This window comes from Arachis duranensis, chromosome 8 (assembly GCF_000817695.3).
Source record: "Arachis duranensis cultivar V14167 chromosome 8, aradu.V14167.gnm2.J7QH, whole genome shotgun sequence".
Taxonomy (NCBI): Eukaryota; Viridiplantae; Streptophyta; class Magnoliopsida; order Fabales; family Fabaceae; genus Arachis; species Arachis duranensis.
In genome coordinates this window covers 14,993,608-15,011,130 of record NC_029779.3, presented here as the reverse complement: position 1 = coordinate 15,011,130, position 17,523 = coordinate 14,993,608, and the positions used below count along the sequence as shown (strand labels likewise).

The following is a 17,523-nucleotide window of genomic DNA, read 5'->3' as shown; positions in this document are numbered from 1 at the left end:
TGATGAGAAACTTTCAGGGAATGGGGAAGCGAATTAACAGTTTCTCTGCATGGTTTCTAGCAATATCTGTTAGATGATGATGATACATTCTTGGGTTATATGATTATTTTTTCCTTGAATGGCTTTTTAGCCATTTATAGGTAAAGATTCATTCTGCATTAATATTTTTACCCCCCAAAACATACCAAACGGAGCTGGGTGCAAAATTTTAGGATAAAAAGATTGTCTAAGCAACAATTTCTCCATTTTGTCACAAATTTCTGTATACAAAACGTCTATCGTTTTCTTTTGCATTGACTCCTCATTGCTTGACCTCTGGTATTGCGTCATACAAAGAAATTTCTAAATAGAAAGTCTAATAATGGCTGGAACCAAAAAAGAAAAGAAGAAATTTGAATATGAATAACATGAATTCAAGACTAAAAAATTACATAAATTACCGAAAAACTTGCAAGTATATATTCACTTTCAGTTGCCCTTCTAGTTTAACCTCTAAAAGGACATTTCTATTTACTTTTATTTCTTTCAAATCTGTTGAAGGATTTCATCATTTATATTTTCCCCCTTGAGATGTAGAAACCAAGCTTGTTATTGAAATGTGTTTATGTTTATTTCTTAGAATGTTTAAAAAATTATTAGAATTTATTATTTTTAGTTATCAGTTAATTATTTATATTTAAAAGTATGAGATAAAATATGTTATTATTTTATTAAATTAAAAAAATTAAATTAATAACTAAAAATAATAAATTCTAATATTTAACGGAGAGAAAAAGACCATGTGTATTGTGTGGTGGCTGATAATGGATTATTTCACAACTAACTGACTAAGATGTACTGGCACTCTAAGCCTCTAAAGCGGCCAATGACAAGTACGCAGGTTTGACAAAAGAGAGAAAATTGTGGTTAGAATTCGATAATATAACGCTGAAAGTCAGATGAACTTTTGCTTCGTATACGAAACCTTGAAATCCCACACATTGGTGCTATATGATTGGACGAGATTCGCTAATTTACTATACTTAAGGTCCTCGCATATTGCTACTTGTTATAAAGAATGATGGAGACAAAAATAATACTTAAGTAGTTAAAAAAGTTATTAAAATTGTTGAAAAATAATATATTATCTATTTATATTTTGCCTTGGACAAATAAAAGTTATGTCCAATACTCCAATAGAATAAAAGGCTTATAAAAAAAAGATAGTTTTTATGATAAATTTAACTCTTTTTAAAGTGATCAGACAATAGTATAAAGAGACTAAGTTTTATTTATTCAAGGCAGATAATTATTTTTAAAATTTTTTTTTATTATCTCTATCTTCTCTAAAGGATAGATTCTAATAAATTTTTAAGATATAAGAATAGAAAGATAAAAAAGATAGAATTATTCTAATAAAAGTGATTATCAATTTTACTATAAATATATTAGCATCCTAGGTATAATTTACGTTCTAATCTATTAAAAATTTGTCTAAAATTCTTGCTAATTTAAGTATCAGAGTCCGTTATAGGTATCACCTCCATCCCCTCACGAGGAATTCGGACAAACGACTGGGCATCAAAGAGGTCAGAGCTACCATACTAATTACTAAAGAATCTAAAACTCACATCTAGACCCAAATCAACATTTTAGGTAACTTTCGAAACAGTGCTAATAAGTAATAAGTAATAAAAGGGAAAAATTATTATGAGAGATAGAGAAATAAATCTTAACAGGAATTTTATAAATAATTATTACCTCTTTTGATCAGTCTCTACAAAAATATGACTAACAACATAAACCAATATTATAAATATTTTACCTCTAGTTTAAAATTTTCAACAAAATTAAGAATAAACATTCACATTAATCTTTTATCGTTTTTAATAAAATTTTCAATATGTTGAATGAAATAATTTTTATAAATTTTATTTTAAGATAATTACGTTAAAAATATTACTATATTAGATAAATAAATTTCTTTCAAAATGAAAGAGAAATAAATGGTTTTTTTTTTTTTTCAACGGGAGCAACGAACGTTTTTATTAGGTTCTTGTTAAACAAAATAAATTGATTTATATAACATAGAGTAAATAAATAAGTATTTTCTGAAAAAAATTTAAAAACTAGTAAAATTTATTGTTTTTTGTCAATAGTTTATTATCAGTTAAATTCATTTAGTCTAACAATTTAACAATATATTTTTAATGTACACTTCTAAATATTATTGATTAACTAGATAAAAAATAATAAATTTTACTAACTTTTTAGTATTTTTTTAATATTTTAGAGACATTTTCTTATCTTTTTATATAGTAAATATATTTTTTTAAAAATATAAAATTAAAATTCTTTAGCTCTTCTATTCAAATTCTTTTACTACATTCTATTCCAAAGTTAAAAATTTATGTTTATTAATTAAAAAACTAATTTTATTCTTAACCAATATCATTAGAAAAATACAAAGCAAAATAATTATTATCCAATACTAGATATAAAGCACTCAAAACTCAAAAGAAGTGAACTAAAATTAGGAGCTCCAATCCCCAAGATTTCATTTTGAAAAAAAATGGTGCCAATTAAAATTCCAAAATCTCAACCTGGTTTTGAATCAATGTGCTGATGTGATGTGTCTCCAATACACAGTGTTCAGCCACAGCTTGCTATTCTCAACTGATTCACCCTTCACTCACACAGACACACACTACTTATCACTTATCATCATCACCAACATCATGCTTCTCCTTTGCTTTTACCCACAAAATAAAAAGAGAAACAAACTTCAAATTAATTTTCTAACATTAATGTAATGTTCCCACTTCCCACTCCACTTGCCAGCTTAGCTTTCACACTTTTTATTCTTATAAAGAAAAACAAAAAACAAAAAACAAAAACCAACTTCATTGTTTCTTCTTTCTGTTGCTTTTCTCTTCTTCAACCTCTAAACTTCCTCTTAAAAAAATATTAAAAAAAGTGTTTATATCATATTCCTTTGGTTTCAATTTCATGACCTACTTACTACCAAACCTACTTGCCGTCATCTGATTCTTCTCCCATCAATCAGTTTTATTTATTAAAAAAAAAAAAAGAATCTCGCTATTCCACGCATCAGTTCGAACTTAAAGAAGCGCGAAGCAATGGTGAAAAAGTGAGAAATTAAAGAAGAAGAAGAAGAAGAAGAAGAGCGATGGTGGTTAGGAAAGTAGGGAAGTACGAGATAGGGAGGACGATTGGGGAAGGAACCTTCGCGAAGGTGAAGTTCGCTCAGAACACTGAGACCGGTGAGAGCGTCGCCATGAAAGTTCTTGACCGCGCCACAATCATCAAGCACAGCATGGTGGACCAGGTATACTCTTTTTTCTTCTGATCCACTCTATTTTTCACCTTGTTATTAAGATTTGTTTTGAAACTTATTATTATTATTATTATTATTGTTATCATTCCGTAATTGTGCAGATCAAGAGGGAGATTTCTATTATGAAGCTAGTGAGGCATCCCTATGTTGTTCGCTTGCATGAGGCATGTGACGATTTCTGCAACTTTCTATCTGATTTCTATCTAATTATATAAGTTATGCTCCGTATCATGATTAATTATCATAGATAACAGTTTAGAAGTATCTTAAGGCATTTATAGTTTTTTTTTCAGTTTTTTTTTTTCTTTTGGTTTCCCGCGGTATCCCTCGGGCCTCGGCCCGACGGTCCAAGAACTAATCCGTCGCTGAGCTCCATTGAAGGGTTTGCTGCTGGCCAATGGGTTGCTGCATGCACAAGGCGGGATTCGAACCCCCGACAGTTGCTTAAGCGGACTAGTGAGCTAATTACTAGACCAATTCAACTTGGTTTTTTCAGTTGTTTTTTAATATATGTTATTTGATTGCTTGGACTTTGGAGAGAGGAATGAAATGGAAACATATTGTGATTTGATAAGGCATTGTGGTGTTTCTCTTGTTATCTGTCATGAGTCATGACCCTTATGTTCTTCATTCTGTTGTAAAATATTTTTTTTTTCAGGTTCTAGCAAGCAGAACGAAGATTTATATCATATTGGAGTTCATTACAGGTGGTGAATTGTTCGATAAAATTGTGAGTAGCGCAAGAGGGTCCCTCTTTGCCATATATTTGCTTAATTACCATATATGATATTGGTGATGATGAATATAAATAATTTTGCAGATACATCATGGACGTCTTAGCGAGACTGAAGCTAGAAGATATTTCCAACAGCTTATTGATGGCGTAGATTATTGCCACAGCAAGGGAGTCTATCACAGAGATTTGAAGGTTGGTGGTGTTGAGTTGGATCAGGAAATTTTTTGCTGATCCTAATCATGATTCCTTCTAAAATTTTTGTTTTCACTTTGTGCAGCCAGAGAATCTTTTACTTGATTCACAAGGCAATATAAAAATTTCAGATTTTGGTTTAAGCGCATTACCAGAACAGGTGAGATTGTTATCTAGTAGTTTTCATGTATGACTTCCGTACATGTAGATGAATTGATACCAATGACCTTGGTGAATTTCTTCTTAGGGTGTGAGTCTCCTTCGGACAACTTGTGGCACTCCAAACTATGTAGCCCCCGAGGTAAAACACAGCAGTGCTTGATGTTTGGTTAAATTTCAGTTTCAGTCATGTGCAGATACCAACTATTCTTATGTTGGGTTCTGTTTTTTGAATTTGTGAGCTTAGGTACTCAGTCACAAGGGTTACAATGGTGCTGTGGCAGATGTTTGGTCCTGTGGGGTTATCCTCTATGTCCTATTGGCTGGATACCTTCCCTTTGATGAGCTTGATCTAACCACCTTATACAGTAAGGTATAAATTCAAACTTGTTAAATATATATTTTTCAATTTTGACTAGATTGAACTGTAGTCAAAATATTTTTCTTAAATATTTATTTTGCTCGTAGTGGCATTCATCAGTTAGTATTATCTAGAAATTTCGGATGATAATACATAGTAATGCCTGATTTTATTTGGATGAACTTCATAGCAAATATCATGTTTGTATTTTGTTTGGATGTAAATTTGGGTCGATCTGTTTATTCACTTTGTATTGTAGGAGTGCTAGAGCAGCAATTAGTGGGGCCTGGAAACAAATATTTTTCATCTATAGTAGTCTTTCCTCCATCATTTGATAGGTGCTAACTGCAGTAGTGTCAGGCTACAAGTTTTTGTAGCTACCTCTTCTCTTCTCAAGCAGAAGCAAGAGTGTTTTTCATCAAATAAGATGTCGGATTGTTAGTAATGCTAATGAACTTTCCTTGGTTTTCTTGTTAACTCTTGCAGATTAATAAAGCAGACTTTTCATGCCCTTCTTGGTTTCCTGTAGGGGCAAAATCATTGATATGTAGAATTTTGGACACAAATCCTGAAACGGTGAGTATTGGTTGCAAAGATTAGTTGTGACTGTCTATTACAAAATGAATGTTGTATGACCACAGAGCAGAAATAATTGAGTCTTTGATGTGGTTGATATTTTGATGCTAAGCATCTGAACAAATTGTGATGATGTGTAGTTCACAATCCTATGTGTGATTGTGATTTATAGGACTTTTTTCCTTTAATAGTAAATCCAATTGTGGAAAAGTTCGGAATTTTATTGAAACTTGAAAGCATCTAATAGCCTGCAATTGATTCTTCAGTTGTAGGCGTGACATGACATGTTATGACCTTATTATTTCTCTCCATTTGGATATTAAAATGAGATGATTTTAGTATTTTTCACTAGTACTGATGGACAGAATGATGTTTATAGTAAATGCAAATATAATAATTCCGAAGCTATGTTTCGCCTTTATTTCAAGATCCTTTTCTCAAGTACTGACACCTCATATGTGGAGCTACATGCTTCATTCGTTCTTGAAGTTCAGAAACTTCTTGGGTTATACATGTAATGCTTAGCCAACTAATACCATCTTTCTGATGGGCTTAAGTCTCACCTCTGTTTCAAGATCCTGGTTGTTTCTGATAATTCTGTTTACCTCTCTCGTTTGCAGCGTATAACCATAGAACAAATAAGAAACGATGAATGGTTTCAGAGGGGCTACGTTCCAGTCAGCCTTCAGGAGCATGAAGATGTAAATCTGGATGACATAAATGCTGCTTTTGATGATGCCGAGGTCTATCATTCCTTTATGCTTTATCTTCAGTTTGTCTTATAGGATTTTTATTCATTTATTTAAATTATTCTGTCTTCATTTCCAACCCATTCATTCAGCTTATTTTGTGTGTGAAGAATCATGTATGAATCCTAAGAGGCATATCAAAGAACCCAAAACATTAACAATTAACAAATAATAATAAAATAAAACTGAATTATGTTATTCCTGGAAAACCATTCTATTACATGTCAATATGAAATCATGAAAACTCTACTGCAGACGACATGAATATATAAGTCAGAAGAAAGGAATATTAAGTTAAGGAAAGCTTAGGGCATCCAAATTGCATGCAATACAAGTATTAGTACAAGTATTGCCGTTTTTCACATTGTGTCCCTACTCTTTAGTTACAGACACTAGCTTATTTTCTAGCTTATTTTTTCCCAGTTGAGTTCATATGGTGATTATCTTCCCAGCTTTGCTGACATGCTGTTTATTTTGTCATTGAAGGAAGAGAGAGATATTCGTCAAAGCCATAATGAGGACATGGGTCCCTTATTGCTTAATGCATTTGACTTGATCATTCTATCTCAAGGCTTAAACCTTGCATCAATGTTTGACAAGGGACAGGTACTTAATAATGTCTTTCTGTGTGCTATGAGGCTCAATCATCATATCACGACATGCTCAAATAACAGCCCATATAATATTGCCCTCCCAAGGGTAGTTTGCATAATAATAGATGTAACCGTTACCTTATTAAGACATGCTAGGACGAAAAATACATTCTCTCACTTTGGATATTCTATCATTTAAAGATCTAAGACTCACTTATTTTTTTCCCTTCATACGTAGTGGTAGAACAATTATTTTATTTTGTTGGACTGATATTGTCACAGGGCGCTCTTAAGCATCACACACGTTTTATATCTCAAAAGCCAGCAAAGGTGGTTTTATCAAGTATGGAAGTTGTGGCCCAATCAATGGGATTTAAGACGCATATTCGCAACTTTAAGGTTGGTAACCTGTGATCTGCATAACGGATAACAACTATATCTCCCTCTTGTTTCCACTTCTTTTGTTGCTCTGGTTTTGTTTGCATCATTTTGCTCAATCATGTATGAATGCAATTGTAAACTTTTAGCATCTGGTGTCATTTTAACTTGAATTAGACGTCACTGAGGTTATTCTGCTACTGAAGTGATATTGTTATGAAATTTCAGATGAGAATAGAGGGTGTCTCAGCAAATAAAACATCTTTTTTCTCGGTTATTCTGGAGGTACGTATCGATGCATCTAACAGAATTTTGAATGTAATGTAAACATTTCAACCAGCAAAATAATAATACATTTGTCTTGGTTAAAGGTTTTTGAGGTGGCTCCCACATTTTATATGGTGGACATTCAGAAAGCAGCTGGAGATGCTGGCGAATATCTCAATGTCAGTTTTCCGAAACCTCATTATGTTGATTGCTTTAATTCAATTTAATTCATGACAGGAAGTTTCACACTCTTCTGTCTTGCAGTTTTACAAGAGTTTTTGCGGCAATCTTGACGATATAATCTGGAAACCTTATAGAACATCAACTTCTCTCACAATTGAGAGTTATAGTGTTATAGATTATATGTTTATATGTTTGTAGAGAATAATTTCTATTAGTTGACAGTGTGTCAGTGCATAGAAATTATTCTTTATGTTTTTTTATCGATCATTCGATCTTGAATCGCTGGTTTTTAGTAAATCTTTATTGTTTGGTTTTTTAGTCCTACCTCTAAAATTCTTCCTCTTGAGAAATTCGAGAATGGAAGCTTTTTTTTTACCCCCATCTCCCAGAAGAGTGTATGCAATGTTTGTGGCCATTAGTTTGGTTTGATACATTATAGATAGATCTCTCTTGGCACTTAATTTCCTCCATTTACCAAGCTTAAATTGACCTGAGATTTTGTTTGGAACCGAAAAGTACTGAAACATTTTGAATGAATTTGGCGTCAGCTTCTTAGTAGTAGTAGTAGTAGTAGTAAGTTGGATACTAGAAAGCAAACGGTCATGTTGTGTTGAAATATGAATGAAAGAAAAGAAAAAGAGAAGCCTTTTGATCATTTGAACATGATACTTTATTTCAACATATATCAGATTACTTTTACATCCTACTGCAGACTTTTATTCTATTATAAAACCAAAACTTTTATTTTCGACTACTAAATTAAATAATCACATGGGTAATGTATCTATTACTATCTGATTATAGGGGCTCTGGTGCATCTGTGATTTGGGTTCTTCTTGTGCTTCTTGGATGGATGGCCAGTATGCCGCTGGCTGCCGGCTTTGGCTTCGGCTTCCACGGTAAACATCAAGTCTTAAATTACTGTTGTTGTAATCTTCAAATATATATTGTGTTAGAGAAATGGTTGCAACTTAAGATGTAAAAGCCGTACTTGTGTCCCACGGTTTAGGAATTGATAACCAGAGATGTTTCGTGAACAATTCATTTCAACTTCACTACTAAACATATAAAAGATGTGTAACTTAAACTTTGATATATGTATTTTGCATTATTTTTAGTTAGTTAAGTGAAGTCTATCTTCACCGTTGGTTTTCCAACCTCTTATATTTGCATGAACATAAATTTTAATATATCGCAGTTTGATGATAAACTGGTAATTAAAACAAATAAATCTTACTTATTTTATTTTAAGTTGTATGCATGGACTAATTTGCTAAACTTGTACTACAAGTAGTTATATGGTTGATTTTACTAAATACATTTACTATAAGTAAAAAATAATTCAAATATTTAATATTTACTCATCAACTATTTTATCTGTGGAAGGCTAAATAAAAGTTGTTCAAACCGAATTTTAAACATAGTAAGCTCGTATTAGCAACTAGCAAAGAAAAAAAAGACCCCCAAAAAAAATAGCAAAGAAAAGACTTGGCCATTGCTGTTATTTGGACCACTCAAATTCCACACGTCTTGCTAACGACCAAACATTGGGTTCATGTCCATCCATCTCTGTAGCAATCGTTACATCAAAATGTCATTTCTCTAGTTTAGACCTTGTTGCTAGTGGGATATGCTTTAGAAATTGAAATATAGGAACATTGAATAAGCTAAGGGAGATTTATGAGTATGTATGGCATTTATCTAAGGGCGAAACTCTCTGCCAAAATTGTGTCAATTGAGAAATTTTTAGGTTGTGACTGTCAGGCTGTGAGCTTGATAATGGAAGGGTATAAGACTTATATAGCCTGTATGGAAGTAAAAATAGTGATATACCTAATATTATAATTTTTGGTGTTTTTTAAAACTTGGAAAATATACAAATCGAAAGGTCTAATTTTTGTACCTCAAAAATTTTTTTAACAGAAATCTCTCGGTTCGATTTCTATCCTCTCACAAATTGAACGATTCGATTCGATTTCTGCTTCTCTAATTAAACAGTTCTACATTTAACAGTAACACCCTAACAGAAAGTGTATATTATTTGGTCAAGCAACCAATTTTGTCCTTCTCTACACTCCTTTGCGTATTTTATTGGAACAGAGAAACGTCCCTATAGAACCAAACATTTACCCAACATAAAACAGGAATGGTTGTTTCTTCCACGGTAAACAGTCTCAACACTAAGACTTTGTTTGGAGGGAAGAAATTAAGTTAAAGAAAGTAAATGAAAAAGAAATAAAAAAGAAAAGTTAAAGAAAGTAAATGAAAAAGAAATAAAAAAGAAAAAAAAGTCAAAATTTATTTGTTTGAATGAAGAAAAATGTATATAATTAATTTTTCTTTTATTTGTTTGTTAGAAACAAGAGATTAAACTGGAGAAAGGATTTGTGTATTATTGAGTGTATTCAAGTTGTCTACTCAAGTTATCTGAAATGATACAATATAAAAGAGTATTTATAGGGGCTAAGACTAAGAGAATTGTAATAATAAAGACGTAATATTTTATAATAAATATTGAGATATACTAAATAATTCTAATTGATCCTAATTGATCCTAATTGATCCTAATTATATTTTAACATCCCTCTCAAACAACGAAATAAAGAGAAAAAAAGGGCATAAATTGATAAAACGGGTGCAGACGAAACTGGCGGAAGAAAGCGAACTGCCGCTTGTCTAAAGAACTGTCGCTTGTCTAAAAGAAGCGCAGACGGAACTGCCACTATCTGAAGGAAGTGCAGACCGAACTACCAGAAAAAACGCAGACGGAACTACACAAACGAGAGAACACAAAAAGAACTATCGAAAGAGTGCGAAAACTATATGATTTTTTCATGAGAATAAGTCATAAGACTCGAAAAAAACAAGACAGAATAAATAGACTAGTCAGTGAAGTAAAAAAGCATCAAAGAAGTGACAAAAGGAAAGAAAAATGACATAGAAAAAAAAATGCAAAAACTACGACGATTTCATCGCAAGAAAAACAACCTATCCTCTTCAAGGAGAATACCATGGCTCTGATACCATATTAGAAACAAGAGACTAAATTGGAGCAAAAATTTGTGTATTATTAATTGTATTCAAGTTGTCTATTCAAATTGTCTTGAATGATACCATATAAAAAGGTATTTTAGAGGCTAAGAGAATCATAATAATAAAAACGTAATATTCTATAATAAATATTTAGATGTACTAAATAATTCTAATTGATCCTAATTATATTCCAGCAGCCATCGCGAATTTTTGGGTGTAGATTATATATATTCCTATTTTATCAAAGAGTTTTTACATGGAAGAATTGATATCTCAAAAAAAAATCTTATAATAAGAATTTAGATTTTTCACCATAAATTCTATATATTAAAATTTTCTAACTCATTATATTAATGTTTTTGAAGTGTGATAGTTTTTGAAATGCTTACTCTTAATAAAGGGAAATAGGGAATGCTGCTTGAAAATCAACTACAACTAACTATAAGTAGATTTTCATACTTTCCTATTTGAACTTGAATATAGAAAAACTTGAAACATGATTAATAAGTAATATAACTATTTAAACGCTCTAACAAGAAGTTACACATATATAAACAAATATATTGTCACCTAACCTTAATAAACCTTATTTATCATTGCTCGAGCGACTTAACAATTGAAACTTATTTGAAGAAGCAGCATATCTAGCAGAAAATCCATGGCGCAAAGATTCTTCGTCGTCCTCCACGCAACCCTCGTCGAAGTTTTGAGCATAGCCTAAAGGGTCATACCTAAAACCACCGACGGATTTGTTAGCGCCGCCAGCCGATCTCTTCCTCCATGGAAGCTTAAACTTGAGACGCCCGAAACATGAAAGCAACCCTCCTTCTACTTTGCTTCTTGGAGATGAAGATGATGAACTATTTCTCTCCATGGCTTGAGATAATTGCTACCTTCATGAATGAGTTTATTTTTTGGCTCTTGTCTTGTTCCAAGCTTCCAACACTTCTATTTTATGCTATGGACTTTAGTGTGTGGTAGAAAAAGTATTATTTAAGCAGAAAATCTCATAGCATTCCGCGTGTTTATTTATTATTAATAAAATTAATAAATAATAATTGATAATGCAAAGGAATATATATCAAACAATATAACTTTGTCGTGATGGATTGGTCCATATTGTAATATGAAGAGAATCTTAGTGTAAATGGGTACAGTATGATTTTTATGCTTTCGGTAAAACGTGCGGAGGATATACATTTGTTCTTGATCAATAAGAAAAAGTTGAAAGTAAGAAAATAATTCATCATAGATGCATAATATCACTTTAGTTTGATTATAGTAAATACAACCCCCAATGGTTAGGTTGATTGAGATAGTAAACAACTTTGATTTTATGATTCATATTTCATAGCAAAATCTATATTATATAAACATACTTAATATCTTGACTTGTATCAAATTTATTGTTATTAGGATAAAATATATTTTTTATCTTTGAAGTTTGTTAAAAAATTTTAAAATATTCTTAAATTTTATTTTATTTCAATTTTGTTCTAAAAATTTTTTATTTGCATCAAATATAGTGCTGACGGTTATTTTTTTAAAAAAAATTAGCAACAATTTCATAAGAGCATCCTTCAACACAAGTAAATCAGACATAATTGTCATGCATTATTACTAAATTGACCCTAAACTTTTTAAAAATTTAACTGTTCGAGATATATTCGATGCAAATTGAAAACTTCAGAGACAAAATTGAAGCAAAATAAAATTTATGAACATTTTTAAAATTTTTAACAAACTTCAAATACAAAAAATATATTTTACCCTTGTTATTATCTACATTTAACTTATAAAAGATGGATTAATAGACACGTTAATATCTAATAATAACAATAATAATAATATTGCTTTTTATATTGCCTATAATAAATATATTAATGCCTATTAATATACTAATCGTGAATTCATAATAATGAAAATAAAGAAGATTGTCGCTAACTAATGGATTATTGCATATATAAAGTGAGATTTAAATTTTAAATACTTATTTAAGCAGATTAGTGAGTTAATCAGTACACCAACCCAACTTGATTACTATTTGCAATTTATAGGCACATTCTTACGTGGAAATTAACCATTGGTGTCACTGGATTTTAGATAGTGAATGCTTCAACATTGAATATAATTGATAATGGTGGTTGAAGTTGAAACTAGTCTCGCTTGCACAAGAAATAAGAAAGAGACTTGCTTGTTTCATCATGGCGGGTGGGGCAATGATTCTGATGTTTTAGAAAAGAATATTCCTAGCAGACAAAAATTGTGCCCAAGCTCATTTAGCTTACGAAATTGTGACTGTACTTTGATTTTTATTTTATATACAGAATTAATTAATGCACACATTTCTCCCTTTAAATACAGTGAGATATCTACATCTACGTGGAACCCGTCATGTTACTCACCTATCTGAAAATGTGAGTTAAATGTTTGAGGCAGGAAAAAAAAATATATTTATAAAAGTATTAGGTGATAATTAGAGCAAAAACAAACTTTTTTTTTTCACATTATCCCTTATCCTGACAGGTCAAAATTAATCCCTTATCCTGACAAGTCAAAATTAATCTATTATGGATCGAAACTCCATTTAAGAATTTGCTGCTGGCCAATGAATTACTGCATGTACAATGCGTAATTCGAACTCTCGACACTTGCTTAAGCGGACTAGTAAGTTAATCACTAGACCAACGGCAACCCAAGTTGATTCAAGCAACAACAAACCTAAACCTTGCTTCACCGCACCAAATCTGTTTCTATACAGAAGTCTTTCAAGTTTGAGAATTCTACATGACACGTATCTTTAAGTTTTCATATTACCAAGTGAACTACAAATTACACATCTCTCAAACTTGAATAAATCACTTTGGCCCTTATTTTGTTTTTCAACAAAACCCCAAAAGAACACACTAAATACATTTCTACCCTATCACCACTCCTGTGTAACTCTCTGACAGTTTGAAGCTGCCTTTGCCGTCAACAGGAAGCCGGTGCATAAAGTTGGAAGGAGTTGACGACATGGAAGGATCCACAGGATAAAGCTAGACTGCATCAGGCTGGTGGCAGTGTTTCGGCTCTCTAGATATGATGACTCGGGGGAAAAAAAAAAGATGTTGAGAGATGTCGATGAACAGAAAAATGGGGGAGAGGAGCCGCCGGCAAAAAAGATAAGCAACGGCGGCCCCTCAAACCATAGTCCTACGGACTTGTGGTGTTTTAGGCCATGGGTAGTAGCCGAAACCTAACCCGGCCTACCATTTCAAAAAATGTGACGTTGTGATAATTTGGATTTGGATGGCAAGTGCTCACCTACTACAACAAAAAGGATGATAATACCAAAAGGAAAAAAAGAGGGCATAAAATGATGATATCGAATTTTTTTTTTCTTACATGGATGCTTACACTTGTCTAGGATTACAATCACGGCTATCCAACATTCATCTTCCCACAATTCCCAAAAGAATAAAAATATAAGAGAATCTTGTATCTACAACCCCAAATTGAGGTATCAAGTCTTACTATTTCTCATTAAGTCTTATCAATTGCCAATTGCCAACCAAACTGACCTTTTTTTGTGTGTATACTATAATTCCTAGATATTTTATACCTCCATATCTTAAACCTTTACATATACTCACTCATATATACCCTTGAAATACAAATTCCAGTTTGATTTTCCAAGCCATCTAACTTGTTCTTCATTCATCTCATACAACCTATAGTTATAGTACAACCTATACGTCCTAGTAGTCTACTACAAACCAATAGTATTCCTTATGATTAAGGGAAAAAATTGCACATCAATAAGTGAGTAACAATAACATAATATAATAACATTTGACAAATAAACTAGTACAATATTAAAATCGGATGGCCTAGTTAAATGAAGATACAGAGAGAGGGAAGAAAAGAAAAACGGAAAACAAGATGGATAAAGCTATTTTCACAGATGACCAAATATGCAATGCTTCAATTGCAGACAACAAAAATTGCAAGAAGATCAAGACTGCCCCAGATATTTTAAAGTTAAATAAACATTTTCAAGCAGCAACAAAATTAATGTTTAGTTACCCCCATGCAAGATCAATTATGGTCTCTAGAATTGATTTGAAACAAGTGATTTTATTTTTATTTTTACTTTTATTTTTTTGAACCTTTTGTCAGAATGACCCAATATGGACCACTTCACATTAACACTAAATCCCTAACTAAACAAATCTTACAAAAGCATAGACGAGTATGAACATGTTCTTTGGATTTAATCATCCAAAAAAGGAAAATATGCATAATGAAATTCAAAAAGATGCCTGAGCAAATATAAAAATATAATCTGACATAGCTATGTTTGGGTTGAATTACATAATTAAAATTACCTCTACACAAAATTGAGATGCATTTCACTACGCCCTCAACCAGTCCCTCCTCAAAATCTTGATCCAAAAGTAGCTTGCTAACATGAAGGGGCTAACAAAATCTAAGTGCATAAACATTAATAGTTGTTATCTAGAAGTATATAACTACAACAGGTAAAATGCAATTTAATCGCTACATCTTAACTGCTACCTTTTCAACCGAACTTTTCTTAACCAATCCTCTGGAACACAACTCATTCAACAACTCCAAAGCTTCGTCAGCTAATCCTTCATAAGCAATGCCCTCTATAAGAATTGTATATGTAGTTTCAGTAGGTTTGCATCCTCTCTCTACCATATAAGCCAGAAAATCGATAGCGCGACTAGTTTGTTGAACCTTGCATAGCCCCAACATGACCGAATTGTAAGTAATAGCATTCGGCCTAATACCTAATCTCTCCAAGTCCCGGAAAATTTTGATAGCCTCTTCTACCTTCCCTTCACGGCTGAGACCTCCGAGCAGTGAAGAGTAAGTAATTATATCGGGTTTAAGACCTTTTCTGCACATCTCTTCCAAGAGTTCCACAGCCAACTCCGTTTTCCCGGCCTTCGAAAGGCCATCAATAACCGTATTGTAAGTAATCAAAACAGGAGAGCACCCTTTGTGACTAAGTTGATTCAGTATCTCGACAGCAACATCCACCTTCCCATCTTTGCATAATGCTGTGAGTAAAGTATTATATGTCACTATATCAGGATAACAACCCCTAGAGACCATTAGTTCCAAGTACTGAATTGCTCTATCCATCTTCTTTTCTTTACAAAACCCATGAAGCAATGGATTGTAACTCAAGGAATTCGGAATACAACCATGCTTTGGCATCTTCTCCAAGATATCGATCGCCCTACCCAACAATCCTTTCCGGCACAAGAAGTTGATCAAAATATTAAAAGTAACAACACTAGGGGCGCAACCCTTGCGAAGCATGTCGGATAACAGCCTCTCCGCATCCATCCATCGGCCGGTGCTACACATGCTCCGCAAAATAATGTTATGAGTAATCACATTCGGTTGGCAACCATATGATGGCATGTTATTCAAGAACTTAATCGCCTCGTCCAACCTGCCTTCCTTACAAATCCCATTGATAAGAACATTAAACGTGACAACATCCGGTTTGCATCCTCTGCTCCTCATCTCGTCCAACAATTTCATCGCCTGGCCAACGCCACATTCTTTACAAGTCGCTTCGATCAAAATCGTGTAAGTTATCACATCCGGATAACACTCCCTCTGCAACTGCCTATCTAGAACTTCCATTGCCTGCTTCAATTTCCCACCATCACACAAACTACGCAAAATGGTGTTATAAGTAACCACATCCGGCGCCACGCTCATTCTCTCGAGCACCTGGAGTGCCTTATCTATCTCCCCTGACTTACAGTAACCACTAATCAACACATTGTAAGTTATAACATCAGGGACGGCGCCGGAATCCTCGAGTATCTCGAGGATCCTCGTCGCCTTCTTGGTCCTCCGAGCTCGGCAGAACCCTCGAATCAAAGTGGTGCAGGCAATTACATCAGGGATATCACCCTGGTAAGCCATGCGCTCAAGAAACCTAAGTCCTTCATCTAATTCCCCGTTCCTCACAAGCTTCCTCAGGTACTGGTTGTTCTCAAACTCCTCCAATGTTCTACAAGCTTCCACCGTTCCGTTCGATTCACCGTTCGGCGGCGCCACTGATCTTCCACCACCAAAATGGTGCAGTTTACCGTTCGAAACCGCGAGAATGCGGTTATTACTATAACGGTTTCTTCTTCTAAGCTTAATGATGCAGTTGAGTTTTGCAAAATTAATAGAAGGGCGAGAAAGGGTATTATTGTCCAAAACCCTACCTTTGAAGTTTGTGAGTTCTCTGTGCAAGTTGTGAAAAGAGAAGAACTGTTCGTGTGGTGCCACCAAATCCATCGCTTCAAGTTTGGAGAAGCAATTAGGGATATGAATGTAGTCTTCAGTTGCTTATCCTTATTCCTTTCTCACCCCCTGCTTTGTTTAGTGCAATACTAAGAGCATTCGTCACACTCTGTGTGTTTGGGCCTTGGGTTCGATTTTTTGTATAATTAGGCTTCTTTATTTGTGCTTTTCCAAACTAACATAATGTACATTCAGAATCTAAGTTTTTAGGACCAAAACGAAATCTAACAATGAAACAAAAAATTAGCTGTTGCCCATTCGTTTAATGGTTAATACTCCAATTTCTTCTTGAAAAATCATTTATTTTTTAAATTAGCCTTTAAAAAATTAAATTAGTCGTATTAATTTTTAAAAGATAAAACATAAATTAAATTGGTCATAGATAATAATTTAATAAGTTAATGTCACGTGTCCCAAAAAATTGGTTAATATGTCACGTCAATAACACGTGACATCATCTAACCAAGTTGGGTTGGTCTAGTGGTTAGCTCACTAGTCCGCTTAAGCAAGTGTCGGGGGTTCGAATCCCGCCTTGTGCATGCAGCAACCCATTGGCCAGCGGTAAACCCTTAAATAGAGCTCAGTACCGCGACAGATTAGTCCTTGACCTGCCGGATTGGGGGATACCGTGA

General features: G+C 33.2%; 3 protein-coding genes across 4 annotated transcripts in view; 2 read left to right on the top strand and 1 right to left on the bottom strand.

Annotated features, from left to right (window-relative positions):
• The window catches only part of LOC107461028 (phosphoglycerate mutase-like protein 1), a gene marked incomplete in the record, with an annotated part of 5,271 nt that extends 4,978 nt beyond the window's left edge, over positions 1–293 (top strand). For both annotated transcript variants that reach the window (XM_016079454.3, XM_016079455.3), the window contains 1 exon segment: positions 1–293. In XM_016079454.3, the coding sequence (XP_015934940.1) occupies positions 1–37 (37 nt within the window).
• Positions 294–2,660: 2,367 nt separating this feature from the next.
• LOC107460976 (CBL-interacting serine/threonine-protein kinase 8) lies at positions 2,661–7,729 on the top strand. Its single transcript, XM_016079407.3, has 14 exons — positions 2,661–3,328; positions 3,439–3,501; positions 3,996–4,067; positions 4,158–4,265; positions 4,351–4,425; positions 4,513–4,566; positions 4,672–4,797; positions 5,272–5,361; positions 5,982–6,104; positions 6,597–6,716; positions 6,986–7,102; positions 7,310–7,366; positions 7,453–7,527; positions 7,613–7,729. The coding sequence occupies exons 1-14, from the start codon at positions 3,170–3,172 to the stop codon at positions 7,727–7,729; spliced, it is 1,356 nt and encodes a 451-aa protein (XP_015934893.1). The 5' UTR covers positions 2,661–3,169.
• Positions 7,730–14,681: 6,952 nt separating this feature from the next.
• On the bottom strand, positions 14,682–16,991 carry LOC107461089 (pentatricopeptide repeat-containing protein At1g09900). The gene is made up of 2 exons (XM_016079546.3): positions 15,125–16,991; positions 14,682–15,035 (listed from the first exon to the last, which is right to left on the bottom strand). Exons 1-2 carry the CDS (start codon positions 16,883–16,885, stop codon positions 15,012–15,014), a joined length of 1,785 nt encoding a protein of 594 aa, XP_015935032.1. The 5' UTR covers positions 16,886–16,991; the 3' UTR covers positions 14,682–15,011.
• Positions 16,992–17,523: the final 532 nt, after the last annotated feature.